This window comes from Ceratotherium simum, chromosome 3 (genome assembly GCF_057802395.1).
Source record: "Ceratotherium simum simum isolate JZ-2026a chromosome 3, ASM5780239v1, whole genome shotgun sequence".
Taxonomy (NCBI): domain Eukaryota; kingdom Metazoa; phylum Chordata; class Mammalia; order Perissodactyla; family Rhinocerotidae; genus Ceratotherium; species Ceratotherium simum.
In genome coordinates, this window is record NC_141902.1 from 14,848,996 (window position 1) to 14,865,756 (window position 16,761).

The window sequence follows — 16,761 nt, forward strand, 5'->3', positions numbered from 1 at the left end:
ATCCCTGAGGAGGGCCACAATTCCCAGAAAAGGAAAAATGGATTCCCCAACAGGTGTCCCCTTCACATCACTGTGACTCATGGAAGAGTACTGTACCTCTCAAAAGAGTTGGGTGGAACAATAGTTGAAAACCAGAGAAACACATGGCATGTGTGAGTGGTACCTTATCCTACAAGAGTTCAAAGCAGAGAAAGATCCCATGTAGAGAGAGAATCTGAAAAGTCATCATAGAAAAGGTACAGTGTGAGTTCCCAGAACTATGGCATCTCATGGCTGAAAGGTATCCTAAAGGGTCATTCTATATATTTATTGACCCATCCATTGCTTGCAGAAGGATCTTGAGGTAGGGTTTGGATGGTGGAATTAGAAGTAGGAGAGGGTGGGGGGCTGGCCAGGTGGCATAGTGGTTGGGTTTGCACACTCCGCTTTGGCCGCCCAGGGTCCACAGGTTCGGATCCCGGGTGCAGACCTATGCACCACTTATCAAGCCATGCTGTGGTAGGCGTCCCACATATAAAGTAGAGGAAGATGGGCACGGTTGTTAGCCCAGGGCCAATCTTCCTCAGCAAAAAGAGGAGGATTGGCAACAGATGTTAGCTCAGGGCTAATCTTCCTCACCAAAAAAAAAAAAAAAAAGTAGCAGAGAGTGCTTCAGGGAATAGCATAAGCAAAAGCCTAGTGGTGGAAGGCATAACACATATTCTCGAATCAGCAAATTGTGCTGGATATCTGTAGGGATGGCATGATGGATTGAACTATATTGCGGAGGGCCAAGAATATTGCAGAATAAGGCAAACAGATCAGCCAGCGAAGGTGAAATATTGGGACATTTTAGGAAGGAAGTCATCCAGAGCAAAAGCTGTGCTGGAAGAGCGTTACTCTGCCAGTAGAGAGTAGCATGGATTGCAGAGGGAACAAAAGCAAAGCAAGGCTGTCAGTTAGGAGCCTGTATCAATAGTCAAAGTGAGGGGTGGGGAGATGGGAGGTGGGTGAGAGAGATATTGCTAAGAGATCTACAGGACTTGGGAATTGAGGGCTCATGGAGGGACAGAGAAGGAGTCAACCAAGATTCCAAGACTTTCAGCCTATGGCAGTTGTAAGGGTGGAGGAAGTGACATACACAGAAATCAGAAGTCAAAGGTAGTTATTGGCTGAGATATAGGAACAGGGTGGAAGATGTTGAGTGTGGTCTGGGCTACCTTGACTTTGAATTGCCGGTGGTGCAGCAGGCGGAGTTACCTAGCCAGGCGATTGGAAATCCAACCTGGTACCGGAGGAGAAGGCAAGGACCACATAAGATGGGGCAGTCACCTGATTGGGATCATGCAGAGGGAAGAATTGTCCGGAAGGAGGCAGGAACTTGAGTGTAGGCCAATACAGAAACAGGGGAGGAAACGGTCTCACAATCGGGAAGCTGTCATCGGCTTCACCTCGAGTATCGAGTGGAATCGGATAAAGGCTGAGCAAAGGTTGGGACTGAGGAGAGGCCAAGAAAATGCAATTAGGAAGTAACTGGTGGCAACCTAGCAACTTTCCGGTAGACAGTTGGGGCTGAAGTCAGACTGAGGAGAACAGGGTGAGCCCGAGGCAGCCGCGCAGTGACAAAAAAGAAAAGCTTGAGGCGAGGAGGTTGGAGGGACATCGGGTGCTAGTGTCTGGGGACCCACTGGCCCAGACTTCAGGCTGCATGTCTCTCAGCATCTAGATTTCTGCTTCTTCACGTCACGGCGGGAGACAATGCACTTGGAGTGTTCATCTCAGAGACTGCCATTTATGAAGGTGCCAATTACTATTTCCGGTAATAGGGTAGCCGTTTCCAGGTGAGCAGAAGCCTCGGAGGGCAGTGTCGAGACACGGGGACCCGCCCCCTCTCCCCGCCCCCTCGTTGGGACGATCTGCGCAGGCGCGCAGGGAGGGCGCGGAAGTGAGGGCGGAAGTGAAGTGCGGTCGGAAGTGGAGGCCGGAACGCTTTAGGGAAGGGACCTGCGGCGTAAACAGATGGTTTGCCGACACCTGTAGACGGTGTCGGAGGGCGCAGGCCATCATGAACCGGCTCCAAGATGACTATGACCCCTACGCAATTGAAGAGCCTAGTGACGAGGAGCCGGCTTTGAGCAGGTGGGCCCCTGCCCCGTCCTTGCCCCGAGGCTTCGGGCCGAGGCCAGGCCTTAGTCTCCTCCCCTCCCTGCGCCTGCCGCGCTCGTGTGGACCCTCGGCCCGGCGGTTGTCGCGCCCCGCTGTCCCCTGTGGGACGCCGAGGGGGGTTCTGGTGAGGTCGCGCAGCCACGGGGGAGGCGGGGCTGACACCCGCTTGGGGAAGAGGGATATTCTGGAATTCTGCGTTTGTCTTCAAAAGCCGTGAGATCGAATCCTGCCTCTGCAGCTTACTAGCAGTGTGACTGAAGGCAAGTCAGTTATCCTCGATTTCTCATCTGTAAAGAGGAAATATAATAACTATATCGTAAGTATGTTGTGAGGTTACGGGACTTAATGTGAAGTGACCATCTTGAAGACTAAACTGCCATAAACAGACATAAGGGACCTTTTAACAGACGTTTTCTGAGCACCTGTTAAATGTTTGCTCTGGGCTACAGAGGTCAGTCCTAAGATATTTGTCGTTTACAGGTTTCCAGTACAGTAGGGGAAATAAGGTATATATTTCGGAAATAAGCATGTATCTCAGAAGAGTGTTGTAGAAAACTATGACCTGAGATAGGCACAGATGAAGTTCCATGGGAATTTCCAGAAGGGAGGGATTAATCCTACCTGGGGGAAACTTGGGATTATGTTGGCAGGAAATTTGCAGGCAAATTAAGCCATTTTTTAGGTTGTCAGCAGATTCTATTCATAAACTTTAAAATATTCTATCCGACTAAGCTTTCTGTGAAACTGTCCTTCCTTTAGCCACAATGTTTCCTCATACTATCCTGGGGAGGGTTGTAGGCATGAGAGAGCAGACTGCTGTGGAGATTTCTGTGGTGGGAAGTGAGGATGGGTTCCAGGATACCCTGTGAAAAAGCGTTTCAGTTAATGAGTCCCATCTGTAAAGGAGGTATATGTAGGCCTCTTGCAATATAGCCGTGTTTCCTGGACTTGAGTTATTCCCCCACTTACCATCTCCATAGTCACCCGGGTTATTATGTATTTAATATTTTTCTTTAAATCAGTTTACATTTTTGTAGTTAAGTTTCTTTGAGGAAGCTTTATAATCCTGTGACGGTTGTCACTGGTAAGGTAACTATAAAAATAAATGCTGTGAGGGCTGGCTGGGGGGTGCAGTGGTTAAGTTCACGCATTCTGCTTCGGCGTCCTAGGGTTCCCTGGCTTGGATCCTGGGAGTGGACCTACTCACTGCTCATCAAGCCTTGCTGAGGCAGCATCCCACATAGAAGAACTAGAGGGACCTATAACTAGAATATACAGTTATGTACTGGGGGCTTTGGGGAGGGAAAAAAAGAAGAAAAGAGGAAGATTGGCAACAGATGTTAGCTCAGGGCCACTCTTTCTCAAAAGAAGAAAAAAGAAAAGAAAAGCTGTTAAAAAAATACTACGAAAACAAAACTGTTATTAATATTGCCTGCTCAAGGCTCTAAATCAAATGCTTGTTGTTTTGAAAAGGGAGATTGGTGTTAGAGAGATGTTTAAGAGATGTCGGTCAGGATTTGATTTTACCCTACTTATAAGCTAATATTTTATAGCCTGTTACTGTTTCATGGAAGCTGGCAGAAGACATGAGACTCGTGGGTCAGAGACAACTCACAGCACAGCAAGCAGCATGAGTATCATGTTTGTGTTGCTCACTCTTAGTTCCCAAGTCTTACAGGGGTTACCCGGAGAGGCCCAGATGGATACTACACATTCAGTGGGTTGGCATCGAGCCTCAGGACCACTTGAGCTTGGAGAATCCACCTCTTTTACAGCAGGCAGTAAATAAGCCTGCTCTCTGTCTTGGAAAGAGACATTGCCTCATCCCTCAAGGTTGTTCACTGCAAACACAGGCCTGGGTGAAGAGTGATCAGAACCTTGCATTCTTGGCATACTCAACAGGAATGTGCAGGGCCCGTGATGTATTGCTTCGCCCAGCAGTGCTAAGTGCTGAGATTTCTGTTGAAATAATCACAAGGATTGAAGAAAATTTGAGAAAAGTATAACTCTTGCCATGTGATTCAATTTTTTTTTAGTTAAACTTTTTATTTTGAGGTGGGTTCACATGCAGTTGTAAGAAATAATGCAGAGATTCTCTGTTCCCTTTACCCAGTTTCCACCAGTGTTAACATACTGCAGAAGTACAGTACATATCACAGCTGGGATACTGACATTGATACAGTCAAGACACAGAACATCTCCATCACCATAAGGGTTCCTCATATTACCATTGTCCGCCCCTGTGCCCTCCTTAACCTCTGGTAACCACTAATCTATTCTCCATTTCTACAATTTTGTCATTTTCAAGAATATTATATAAATAGAATCATACAGTATATAACCTTGTGGGATTGGCTTTTTTCACTCAGCATAATTCTCTGGAGATTCATCCACATTGTTGAAGGTATCAATAGTTCATTCCTTTTTTATTGCTGAGCAGTATTCTGTATTTGTTTAACCATTCATTCATTGAAGGACATCTGGTTGTTTCCAATTTTGACTATTGTGAATAAAGCTGCTATAAACATTCATGTATAGGTTTTTGTGTGAATTTAAGTTTTCATTTCTCTGGGATAAATGCCCAGGTGTGTGATTGCTGTGTTGTGTGGTAGTTGCCTGTTTCGTTTTATAAGAAACTGCCAAGCTGTTTTCCATAGTGGCTGTACCATTTTATATTCCCACTAGCAATGGCTTCATTGTTACTTAGTGGGCTGTCTGCCTGCCACTCCTTAAAATAATCTACATTCCACACTTTGGAACACTAGCATATTGGCTAAATCAATAAACTGGATAAATCTCAACCTTGGCAGCATTGACATCTTAGGTCAGATAATTCTCTGTTGTGGGGGCTGTCCTGTGCATTGTAGGATGTTTAGCAGCGCTCTGGCCTCTACCCACTAGGTGCCAGTAGCCCTTCCTGCTGCCTCTCAGTTGTGACCATCAAAAATTTTTCTAACTATGCCAGGTGTTCCTTGGGGGGCAAAATTGCCCCCAGTTGAAGACCACTGTGGTAGTTCAAGGGTAATAGTGAGAGGTAAGGTTGAAAGGATAAGTTGGAGCCAGGTTGTGGAAGGTTCTTTTGGATACTGTGCTTGGAGATTTGGCCATGGACGATTTCTTTTGCAGTTGAGTGGTGATGTGATGAGAGTTCTTTAGGAATAACATTCTGGCAGCAGGGTTAAGGGTGGAATGAAACAGAAGAGTTTGGAGGCCTGGAGATCCTTAGGATATGGTGGTACAGGCAGAGTTGAGAGGAGCAGAGTGAATGTAGTGGTAATGGAGAAGGAGAGCGTGCTGGTCAGGGTGAGGAATGTCAGACAGGGAATTTTCTTGGGAGTAGATCTGACTGAGGCCTCTATCATTAGCAAAATTGATTGACGTGAATTGTGTTTTCTGATTTACCTTCTGCTGGAGGCTCAAAAGCATTGTTTTAGAAGAGAAAAATAGAGAAGCAGAAACCAGGAATTGTCTGTAACTATTCATCAGACTGTGAATAATTGAATGTTATATATGTACTATTGCTTATATTAGAAATGTCTTGGGCATTTCATTCATTTTGATAACATTTCATCCTTTCTGATATCTGGTTTAATTCTGTCATACTGCTATTGATGGGGAAACCCAGGCACAAAAGGCCAAGTAAATTGGCAGAAATTGCTCAGGAGAATTTGGAGTATAATTTACCTTTCTCTCTCTTTATAGTTGTCTGTAGCACTGTGCCTTTTAAACTGTAATATTTAATTAGTCTGTTAATATTTTGTGTGAATGTATTAGCTGTGTATCGGTATGTATATTAAGTTTTATTTAAGTATCCAGAGTTTTAAAAAACTCTCAGTTCTGTGAAGTAAACTTTTTATTGCTGATAGAATTCTGAATTGGTGCAATACTTTTGGAAAGCAGAGTGATAATTCAAGAAGTCAGAAAGATGTTTGTATCTAATTCTAGACATTTATCCTAAGGAAATCAACAGATACAAAATTACATATACAGAACTCTTCATTGTAGGGTTTAATAGCTGAGAGTTAGAAATAAATGTACAGCATCTACAAGAGGAAATGTTATCCAGACATTAAAAAATATATTTGGGAGCCAGCCCTGATGGCCTACTGGTTAAAGTTTGGTGCTCTCACCGCTTTGGTGGCCCGGGTTTGTTTCCCAGTCGTAGAACCACACCACCTCTGTCAGTTGCCATGCTGTGGTGGTGGCTCACATGGAAGAACTAGAAGGACTTACAGCTGGGATATGCAACCATGCACTGGGGCTGGGGGGGGGGGTATCTATCTATCTATCTATCTATATATTTGGAAATATACAGAAATGGTTGATTTATTAAGTGAGAATAGCTGTATGTAATACGACAGGTAAGTCAAATGCAACCTTGTAAAACTTAAAATTGCTGGCCAGTGAGATGATGGGAGTTTTAAGTTATTTTAATTCTTTAATATTCCTATTCTTTATGATTTAAATGTGTACTAGTTCTGAAGATGAAGTGGATGTGCTTTTACATGGAACTCCCGACCAAAAACGAAAACTCATCAGAGAATGTCTTACTGGAGAAAGTGAATCCTCTAGTGAAGATGAATTTGAAAAAGAAATGGAAGCTGAATTAAATTCGACCATAAAAACAATGGAGGACAAGCTATCCTCTCTGGAAACAGGTAAACTTTTAGTTAGATTTTCATGTAGATATTTTCCTAAGCTCTGTAAGGGCAGGAACCTTAGTTGTACTCTGTCGTGTCCCCAGTGCTTTTGGTAGGTGCTCAATAAATATTTACTGAATGGATGAATAAATGTGTTTGGCAACCTGAGCATATAGTTTTCTTTGATGATTAACGAAGAAGTGTCCTGTGTTGTTGGAAAGAGACTGTTTAGTACTGTTTACTTGTGTGATTTCCTTTTGTAATTTTTATGCCAGGATTAAGAAAAAAAAAAAGACAGCCCAGCTCGTAGAAGTATTTTTAGGGTTGTATAGCACTGATATGGCAGATTGAATGGTGTGTCACCACAAATTCCTCTCTCATTTTAGGAAGTAAGGAAATGTACTTCATTTTGATATTTGGTCTTTATGTAAAATGTACCTGGCCTGAAAACTGATTTGTGAAAGTAGGACTCCTCAGCATTGGTTGCCATGTTGATATGCTTATGTATTAACTGTTAAGAATTGAAAGCATATATGATAATAATAAAAGCAAAAGCAGATGTTAAATAAGAGGAAGAATTAGGGATGCAGGCATATGATGATGTAGATATAGGTAATGTCATGGCACTAGGCATAAGAGGAAGAGTCCTTGCCTCATGTCCCCCACCTCTCTGTAAGGCTCTTATCCTCTTTTCCCTAAAGTCCCTTAAAATGTGATGTTTACTCCCGGTTCTCCATAGCATACTGCATGGCTGAAAGGTAGAGATATGTATGCTGGCAACTTGAAAATATGGCTGTTTTATTTAATTAGATTTGTGGGAAGGGAGAGAGAATAATTTTCTCATGATTTGGAACACTTAATCAAGGAGGAGCAGTTCTCTGTAATTGCATAGGGCACAGAAATCCAGTAAGTCATTGACGTGAAAATATTTTTCCATTCAAGTGAGACTGGGAATGAGTTGATGTTACTTTGAGGTGATAGAAGAATACATGGAGTTTTTTTCTTGTCAATTATGTATGGTTTAGTCTGTAAACTTCCCTTATGGTTTGCATAGGGTCTTCCTCAGGAAATGGGAAAGTTGGAACAGCTCCAACAAAGTACTACGATGATATATATTTTGATTCTGATTCTGAAGATGAAGACAAAGCAGGTAAGTAACGTGTTTACCAGATTTAGCAGTTGTATTTTATGAAAAAAGGTTTGCCTAGCAATTATTTGATATTAGGGTTTCTCTCTGAGTTTTATCTTTTAAGAAATTGTAGGCCCTTGATGTGAAAACAAAAGCAGGATTGATGAATCAGAACAGATGGGAATGTACACATATGAGGGCATGGGACCAACAATGGTGCTGCACAGGCACCCCTGGGGAGAAGGAGAGTCTGTCCTCACTCAGGACCTCCTTTGTCAGGGCTCCTGGGCCCCCTCTTCCCTCAGGTTCCTTAGCATGAAACATTTGCTTTCACACCTGCAAACAGTTTCTATGTTTTTACCTTTTTGCATAATTTTTCCTGACCTGTTGCTTTTTTTATCAACTTCTCTGTTCTTTGGAATTGATTTTGTATAAAATTTGAGCAAAGTTGAACATAATGACAAGAGCCAAAACTAGTTATATCAGTAATTACACTGGAATACACAAACAACAAATTTATATAGTAAAGAAATAATTTTATATTTTTATATATTATTGCCTAAATATTGACTTGCTCAAGTACATTAAAAAAACCTAGTGTATGTAGATGACCATATTTTTTTTTTCCCCACTCATTTTGAAATATTTTTGTTCTGATTTCAGTAGCATTTTATATATGGAAACTTGTGGAGAATTTAAACATCAAGAATAGTTTGTATTCTTGGCTTGCTTTGAGTGGCCTTTTTAAGACTCTGAATTCTCATTATTTGTGCTCAGTTCTTGAGATACCAGTTTTTGGTGAAGGAACAGTTTTTGCCTTGTTTGTCATAATTTTACTGCCCTGTTAATTGCACAAGAACTTTATTTGGAGGAATAGTTTAAAAATTTTTTTTAGGAAAATATAAATAGGAAAAAAAATGTAGCTTAGGAAGTGGAATTCTTCATTCTGTATTAAAGAGATGTGAACTTTAGACATGATGCTTAGCCATATCCTCAACATTTTCAAATAGCACAGGTAACCAAGAAAAAAAAGAAGAAAAGACACAGGATTCCAACAAATGATGAATTGCTATATGATCCTGAGAAAGATAACAGAGATCAGGCCTGGGTTGATGCACAGAGAAGAGGGTAAGAACTTAAATTTATTTATTTATTTTTTGCTTAGGAAGATTAGCCCTCAGCTAACATCTGTTGCCAGTCTTCCTCTTTTTTTGCTTGAGGAAGATTAGCCCTGAGCTAACATCTGTGCCAGTCCTCCTCCACTTTATATGTGGGTCACCGCCACAGCATGGCTGACAAGTGGTGTAAGTCTGCACCCAGGACCTGAACCCGCGAACCTGGACTGCTGAAGCGGAGCGCGCTGAACTTAACCACTATGTCATGGGGCTGGCCCCAGAACTTAAATTTAATATTTAGAATCTTTGGAATAAAATGATTAAAAGATGATTTTCACCATGTTCACATTTTGAATATACATGTATATGCTTATGCAGACATACATAAACAAAGAAGTTTTAGAAAAAACTGCTGAATAGTTTATTTTTTGTTTTTTTTTTTGTGAGGAAGATCAGCCCTGAGCTAACATCCATGCCAATACTCCTCTTTTTGCTGAGGGAGACTGGCCCTGGGCTAACATCTGTGCCCACCTTCCTCCACTTTACGTGGGATGCCGCCACAGCATGGCCTGACAAGCGGTGCGTCGGTGTGTGCCCAGGATCGAACCCGGGCCGCCAATAGCAGAGCGTGCGCACTTCACCGCTACGCCATGGGGCTGGCCCCTTTTGTTTTGTTTTTTTACTGAGGAAGATTCGCTCTGAGCTAACATCTGTTGCCAATCTTCCTCTTTTTTTGCTTGAGGAAGATTAGCCCTGAGCTAACATCTATGCCAATCCTCTATTTTGTATGCAGGTCGCTGCCACAGCATGGCTGACGAGTAGTATAGGTCTGCACCTGGGATCTGAACCTTTGAACCCAGGCCACTGAAGCAGAGCATGCCAAACTTAACCACTATGCCACAGGGCCGATCCCAAGAATAGTTTATTTTGAAAATAACCAGCAAATTGCTGTCAGACAATTGATTTTTAAAAAACTGTTGTTGAATTCAAACTGCTGTAGTCACTCTCTCCATTCAAGAAACAAAGCTGACTTTTTTCAAATGGTCACATTTTAAAATTACTTGGAGATTAAGTGTTTATGTGGATGAAGAGTGGATGTTATCTTTTGCACCTGAATTGTTCTTTCTCACTATTTACAAATTTGGTTTTTTAAAATTGGGGTGAAATTCACATAACGTAAAATTAACCATTTTGAAGTGAATGATTTGGTGGCATTTAGTATATTTGCAATGTTGTGCAGCCTATTTCATTTCAAGCCATTTTCATCTTCCCAAGAGGGAAAAATACTCTTTTTCAAATTTGATTTTATAACGGCCGATGTGTTCCCCCCTGCCCTTTCTTTTTCTGTTCTAGCTACCATGGTTTTGGAATACAGAGGCCATGTCAACAACAGCAGCCTGTTCCAAATAGTGATGCTGTCTTGAATTGCCCTGCCTGCATGACCACGCTGTGTCTTGATTGTCAAAGGTAATAGGTAAAGGGTAATAACACACATGCACACACAAAGAAACAACTTGTGGTCCTTTGTTTATATCAGAAATAGACTTTTGAGGTGCTTAGGAATTCTGATAAAGTTCTGTACTCATCTGTCCTTGGTGCTACATGACTAATCTTTATACAAATAATTATGGTTATACATAGTTCTAAGTAGCTTTTCTAATAAAGCACTTGCCAGTGCTGACAAGAATTCAGTGAAACTATATATATGTTGTGGAATGACATAATCGCTCAAATACACTCTTTTTATTGTGATAAAATATATGTAATATAAAATGTACTATATTAACCAATTTAAAAATTTTGCTGTTGAAGAGTACTTTATTTGAATATTCAGGTTGTTGTCAACTATTCTTTAAAATTTTTTTCCCTGGCTTTATTGACATATAATTGATGTATAACATTATCTAAGTAGGTATAAGGTGTACAATGTGATGATTTTATATATGTGTATTGCAAAATGATTACCGTAATAAGGTTAGTTAACACATCATCACCTCACATAGTTACCTTTTTTTTTTGTGGTGAGAACTTTTAAGATCTATTCTCTTAGCAGCTTTCAAGTGTGCAATACAGTATTGTTAGCTATAGTCATCATGTTGTACATTGCATTCCCGGAACTTATTGATCTTATAACTGAAAGTTAGTGCCCTTTGACCATCTTCATCCATTCTGCCGCCACCCCCCATCTACTCTCTTTTTCTATGAGTTCCGTTTTTTTAGATTCCATATATGCGTGAGATCATACAGTATATAGTTTTCAGTATACAGATCTTTCACCTCCTTGGTTAAATTTATTCCTAAGTATTTTATTATTTTTGATGCTATTGTGGATGGGATTGTTTTCTTAATTTCTTTTTCAGATAGTTTGTTGTTAGTATATAGAAATCCAACTGATATTGGTATATCGATTTTGTATCCTGCAACTTTACTGAATTCGTTTATTCTAACAGATTTTTGGTGGAGTCTTTAGAGTTTTCTAAAGATTATGATCTATAAGATCATGTGATCTGTAAACAAAAACAATTTAATTTCTTTCTTTCCTATTTGGATACCTTTATTTCTTTTTCTTGCCTGATTGCTCTGGCTAGGACTTTCAGTACTATGTTGAATAGGAGTGGTGAGAGTGGGCACCCTTGTTTTGTTCCCTATTTTAACCATTTTTAAGTGTACAATTCAATGACATTAACTACATTCATAATATTGTGCAGCCATAACCACTATACATTTCTAGAAGTTTTTTGTCATTCCAAACAGAAACTCTGCACCCATGAAACAATAATTCCCCATTCTTCACTCCCACCCACTCTAGCCTCTGGTAACCTCTATTCTACTTTCCTTTTTGGATTATTGATTGCTAGCGTAGAGAAATGCAACAGATTTTTGTGTGTTGATTTTGTACCCTGCAGCTTTACCGAATTCATTTATTGGCACCGACAGTTTTTTTGAATAATCTTTAGAGTTTTCTGTATTTAAGATCATGTTACCTGTAAACAAAGATAATTTTACTTTTTTCCAATTTGGATGCCTTTCATTTCTTTTTCTTACCTAATTGCTCTGATTGGAACTTCCAATACCTTGTTGAATAGAAGTGGTGAAAGCAGGCATTTTTTCTTGTTTGTGATCTCAGAGGGAAGCTTTTCACTCTGTCATCACTACAAATGATGTTAGCTGTGGGGTTTTTGTATATATGGCCTTTATTTTGTATTGAGGAAGTTTCTTTCTATTCCTAGTGTATTGGGTGTTTTTATCATGAAAGGGTGTTGAGTTTCGTCAGATGCTTTTTCTGCATCAGTTGAGATGATTGTGTGCTTTTCTCCTTCATTCTATTAATCCGAATATACTCCCTTCTTTTCCTTTTCTTTTTTGCCCCCCTTTTTTTGGTGGCCTAATAAATGCCTAGCTTAGTCCATGTTCTGAATCAAGTTAACTGAAACTAAGTGATGATGTAGGTGGTGGATTTGTTCTAGGAACTAATGAGTAGCCAGACGTAGTTTATTTTTTTGGCTAGCTTGAGGTTTCTGATCATCTGCAACAATTAATTTTTCTACTCTCCATATGAGTGCTTAAGTTTTTTGTATATAAATTGACACCTAGAATATGTTTATAAAATCAAGAAAAAGTAAAATGTCTTTGTACTTAAGTCACTTTTCTTCCAAGTTAGACTGTTACAGAGTTCTCATACTCAAAAGAAATTGCTTCATGATCTTTTTTTTTTTTTTCAGTTGTGAAATTTTTGTTGTACGTTACTGTTTATCAGTCACCATATAAGTGTATCCCTCCACCCCTTGTGCCCACCCCCCACCCCCCCAGCCCCTGGTAACCACCAAACAGTTCTGTCTGTCCGTGTGTTGGTTTATCTTCCACATGTGAGTGAAATCATGCACTGTTTATCTTTCTCTTTCTGGCGTAATTTCACTTAACATAATACCCCTTCATGATCTTAACAGTGGAAATTGGCCTTGATAAAAATTGTGTTCTGTATTAATACAAGATTCCAACACAGTAGTGTATAAATGAAATTTTTGTAGTCTTACCTGGAGAAGCACCGGCTTGCATAGTCTAAATTCCTGGTGGTGGTGGTGGTGGTGGAGATCAACATTTGTAACTAGTGAATGCATAACTTGAGTTCACTGTTTTTAGCCAGATAGATATTTCTGTTGCATGAGGTTTAAGGGGGCAAAAAAGAAAAGCAACTTGCTAAGTGGGGAAAGAAGTAGGAAAATATTAAGTCTATGAGGAGAGTAAAGAAAGCATTGTTTGTTCATTAAGCTGCGAGAGTAAAGGCAAGAGTGGACGTTATAAAGTCAGAAGCTCTTTAAGCTTTTAATTTTAATTTTATTTATTTATTTTTTCCCCCAAAGCCCCAGTAGATAGTTGTATGTCATAGCTGCACATCCTTCTAGTTACTGTATGTGGGACGCGGCCTCAGCATGGCTGGAGAAGTGGTGCGTCTGTGCGCGGCGGGATCCGAACCCGGGCCGCCAGCAGCGGAGCGCACGCACTTAACCACTAAGCCACGGGGCCAGCCCCTCTTTAAACTTTTAAAACTGTAGCTTTTATGAAAATGGTAACCAGAATGGCACCACCTGGAATGAGAGGAGGGCAGAGTCTCAGGCCACAACAGGAAAAGACACAAAGATTATTTAAACATTACCTCTCAAGTTTTTCAACAGCTTTTCTTGTTCTAAGTTTGAAGAGCAAATCAAATTTTTTCTGAGAGACAAGTTACTTTTAAAGCAGTAGAGGGGCCGCCCGGTGGCGCAAGCGGTCAAGTGTACGCGCTCCGCTACTGGCGGCCCGGGTTCGGATCCCGGCGCGCACCGGCGCACCGCTTCTCCCGCCATGCTGAGGCTGCGTCCCATATACAGCAACTAGAAGGATGTGCAACTGTGACATACAACTATCTACTGGGGCTTTGGGGGGAAAAAAAAATAGGAGGAGGCTTGGCAATAGATGTTAGCTCAGAGCCGGTCTTCCTCAGCAGAAAGAGGAGGATAAGCATGGATGTTAGCTCAGGGCTGATCTTCCTCACACACACACACAAAAATAATAATATATAAAAATAAAAGTTTAAAGCAGTAGAAAAGAGGATATATTCATTCTTTATACTATTATCTATTAACAAGTTTCTTCCTATTCTTAAAATAACTTAAATTTCTTTAAATTTTCTGTTTTGTTCCCATGTCTTTACTTTGATATTTCAGTAAGTTTCTGGTGTTCTCAAATTTTATCTAAATAGATAATAATTAAAATAGAACATAAGTCGAAATTCTCCATTTCATTTTCCTCTTAGACATGAATCTTACAAAACTCAATATAGAGCAATGTTTGTGATGAATTGCTCTGTCAACAAAGAGGAGGTTCTAAGATACAAAATCCCAGAGAACAGGAGGAAAAGACGAGGCCATAAGAAGATGAGGTCTAACCGTGAAGATGCTGCAGAGCAGACAGAGACAGAAGTGGAAGAAATCTATCACCCAGTCATGTGCACCGAATGTTCCACTGAAGTGGCAGTCTACGACAAGGACGAAGTCTTTCATTTTTTCAACGTTTTAGCAAGCCATTCCTAAGTAGCTAAGTTGGCATTGAGTTGCTCAGTAATGTAGATAAGGCAAGTATGAACAGTTGTTTTTCTCCTGCCTCTTCATATCAAGTGACATTCTCAGTGCTTACTTGAGGAAGCAGTGTTTTGTCTTTATCCTTTTGAAAGAGAATGGTTATCAACCTTCATCCCCCCTCCTTTTTAAAAAATTTTCCCCCAGCTCTGATGGGACTGATTATTCCTTCCTTTTTCATGGGCATTTGGAAACCGTGGGGCTTTTTATTTATTAAAGCTCTTTAAAATTAAAATGTTCTGGAGTTATAAGTAATCTTTGTTTCAGAGTGTTATTTTTATTTTTTATTTTGGATATACCCTTGGTGTGATTAAACTAGAAACTATTTCCTGACTTCTGTCTGCATTGTTTTTGCTAAGAAATAGCTTTATTTTCCTTCTCCCCTGCATGATAGAGTGACAGTATTTAGTAACTATTACAATTATATGGAGTTACTATTGCCAGGTGCCTTGAGTAATTAATTTAGGTCTTTCCCTAAAAGGATTGTACTTAGCAGTATTCTAAACTTAATGAATTAACATAGTAAAATAGAAATTTGTGGTTAAGAAGAGCAACCTCAGTCTCTGGCCTTGGACTTAAAAATCCTGTTGCTGCCTCTTGTGCTTACCATTTATTCTGGAATTTCTGTTGCCAGCAATCAGGTATTTTTTTTTTGCTGTTAATAATATAAAAATCATTAGTGGCAGCTAGGAGGAAATTGCACTGTATGCATCTGTACATTTTAGTGTTTTAAAAGGATAATAGGATGGGACTGTTTCCAAAAACAACACTAGGAACCTCAGGGTCCTCTTGTTATTCTAATAGAAATGTGATAGAGTGGAGAGAAGTCAGGAAATATGTTTTAATTCAGGCCCCACCATGCTAATCTTGGGCAAGTCTGTTCCTTTGAGCCCCAGTTTTCTCATCTATAAAATGAAAAGATTGGACTAGAGCAGTGATTCCCCACAGAGGTCAGGACTCAACAGAGCTTGAGGGGGTGCCTCTGCATACTCCCTCAGAGAATGATATGCTTCCAGAAGGAAAACATGTCCTTCCCACCGCCTTGCCGCCTTCGCTTTCTAAAAGCTACTCGTAAGGAGAGCTGGAACCAGTGATTTTGTGGTGTTGGTAAGAATCGGGTGGAGGCAGAAAAATGATAACGAATTTGCTTCTAGGGAATTTCCAATGTCTTAATAGCATATTTAATAATTTTTATACTACACTGATACCTATCTGGAAGCAATATATATATATATATAATATATGTATATATAAATGTTTTAACATATGATAGATGATATGTTGCAGAATAACACTACTTGTCTATTGTTTTAACCTTGTGTTTGCCATATTGTAGCTTTGCAAGATCTCTTTCTGTCTTACTGTCATTGCAAAGCCTACTTTCTTCCCAGATCCCACAACCACTCCTCCATTATAACCTCATCTCCACTTGAGTGGAAGTTCCCAGTGGTCTTATACATAAAGATCACCTGGACCAGATATTAAGAAGGTACATTGTTGAGTCTCTACTCAGAATGGATTCAGTAATAAAAATGAGGTAGGAAATCACAGTGTATAAAGATGCAGTTTGTGACAGTAACAACATAAAGGGGAGGGACAGAACTGTATAGAAGCAGAGTTTTGTATACTATGGAAGCTAATTTCAAGCTAGTTAGGAATTTAAGAGAACAATTGTAATCCCCAGGGTAAGCATGAAGATGTTGCAACAAGAAAAAAATTTGAAGTGATTCAAGAAAAGACTATAATATATTTAATATTATAAAATAAAAAACTACGTAGGGGCCAGCCCGGTGGCATAGTGGTTAAGTTTGCATGCTCCACTTCGGCGTCCCGGGGTTCGCAGGTTCGGATCTCGGATGCAGACCTACGCACTGCTTATCAAGCCATGCTGTGGCAGGCGTCCCACATAAAGTAGAGGAAGATGGGCGCAGATTTTAGTTCAGGGCTAATCTTCCTCACCAAAGATACAAAAAAACCCCCCACAACTATGTATAACTATTATGTCCCTTTAATTAAAAAAAAAAATCCTTGAAATATCACTCAAGGAAATTGGTGGTGACACTGTTTTGGCTTGAAGCAGAGAGGCTGCCACAGTTTTTCCACCTCACTTTTAATGC

The 16,761-nt window shown here is 40.3% G+C and overlaps 1 protein-coding gene across 2 annotated transcripts; it reads left to right on the forward strand.

Moving 5' to 3' along the window:
• Positions 1 to 1,934: 1,934 nt before the first annotated feature.
• On the forward strand, positions 1,935 to 14,899 carry EAPP (E2F associated phosphoprotein). 2 transcript variants are annotated; one of them, XM_004421133.3, is made up of 6 exons: positions 1,936 to 2,118; positions 6,622 to 6,803; positions 7,840 to 7,935; positions 8,925 to 9,042; positions 10,383 to 10,496; positions 14,323 to 14,899. In XM_004421133.3, the coding sequence occupies exons 1-6, from the start codon at positions 2,045 to 2,047 to the stop codon at positions 14,597 to 14,599; spliced, it is 861 nt and encodes a 286-aa protein (XP_004421190.2). In that variant the 5' UTR covers positions 1,936 to 2,044; the 3' UTR covers positions 14,600 to 14,899. The 2 variants fall into 2 exon arrangements, with proteins under 2 accessions (XP_087278839.1, XP_004421190.2); XM_087422713.1 differs by lacking the exon at positions 8,925 to 9,042 and having other exon boundaries at positions 1,935 to 2,118; positions 14,323 to 14,469.
• Positions 14,900 to 16,761: the final 1,862 nt, after the last annotated feature.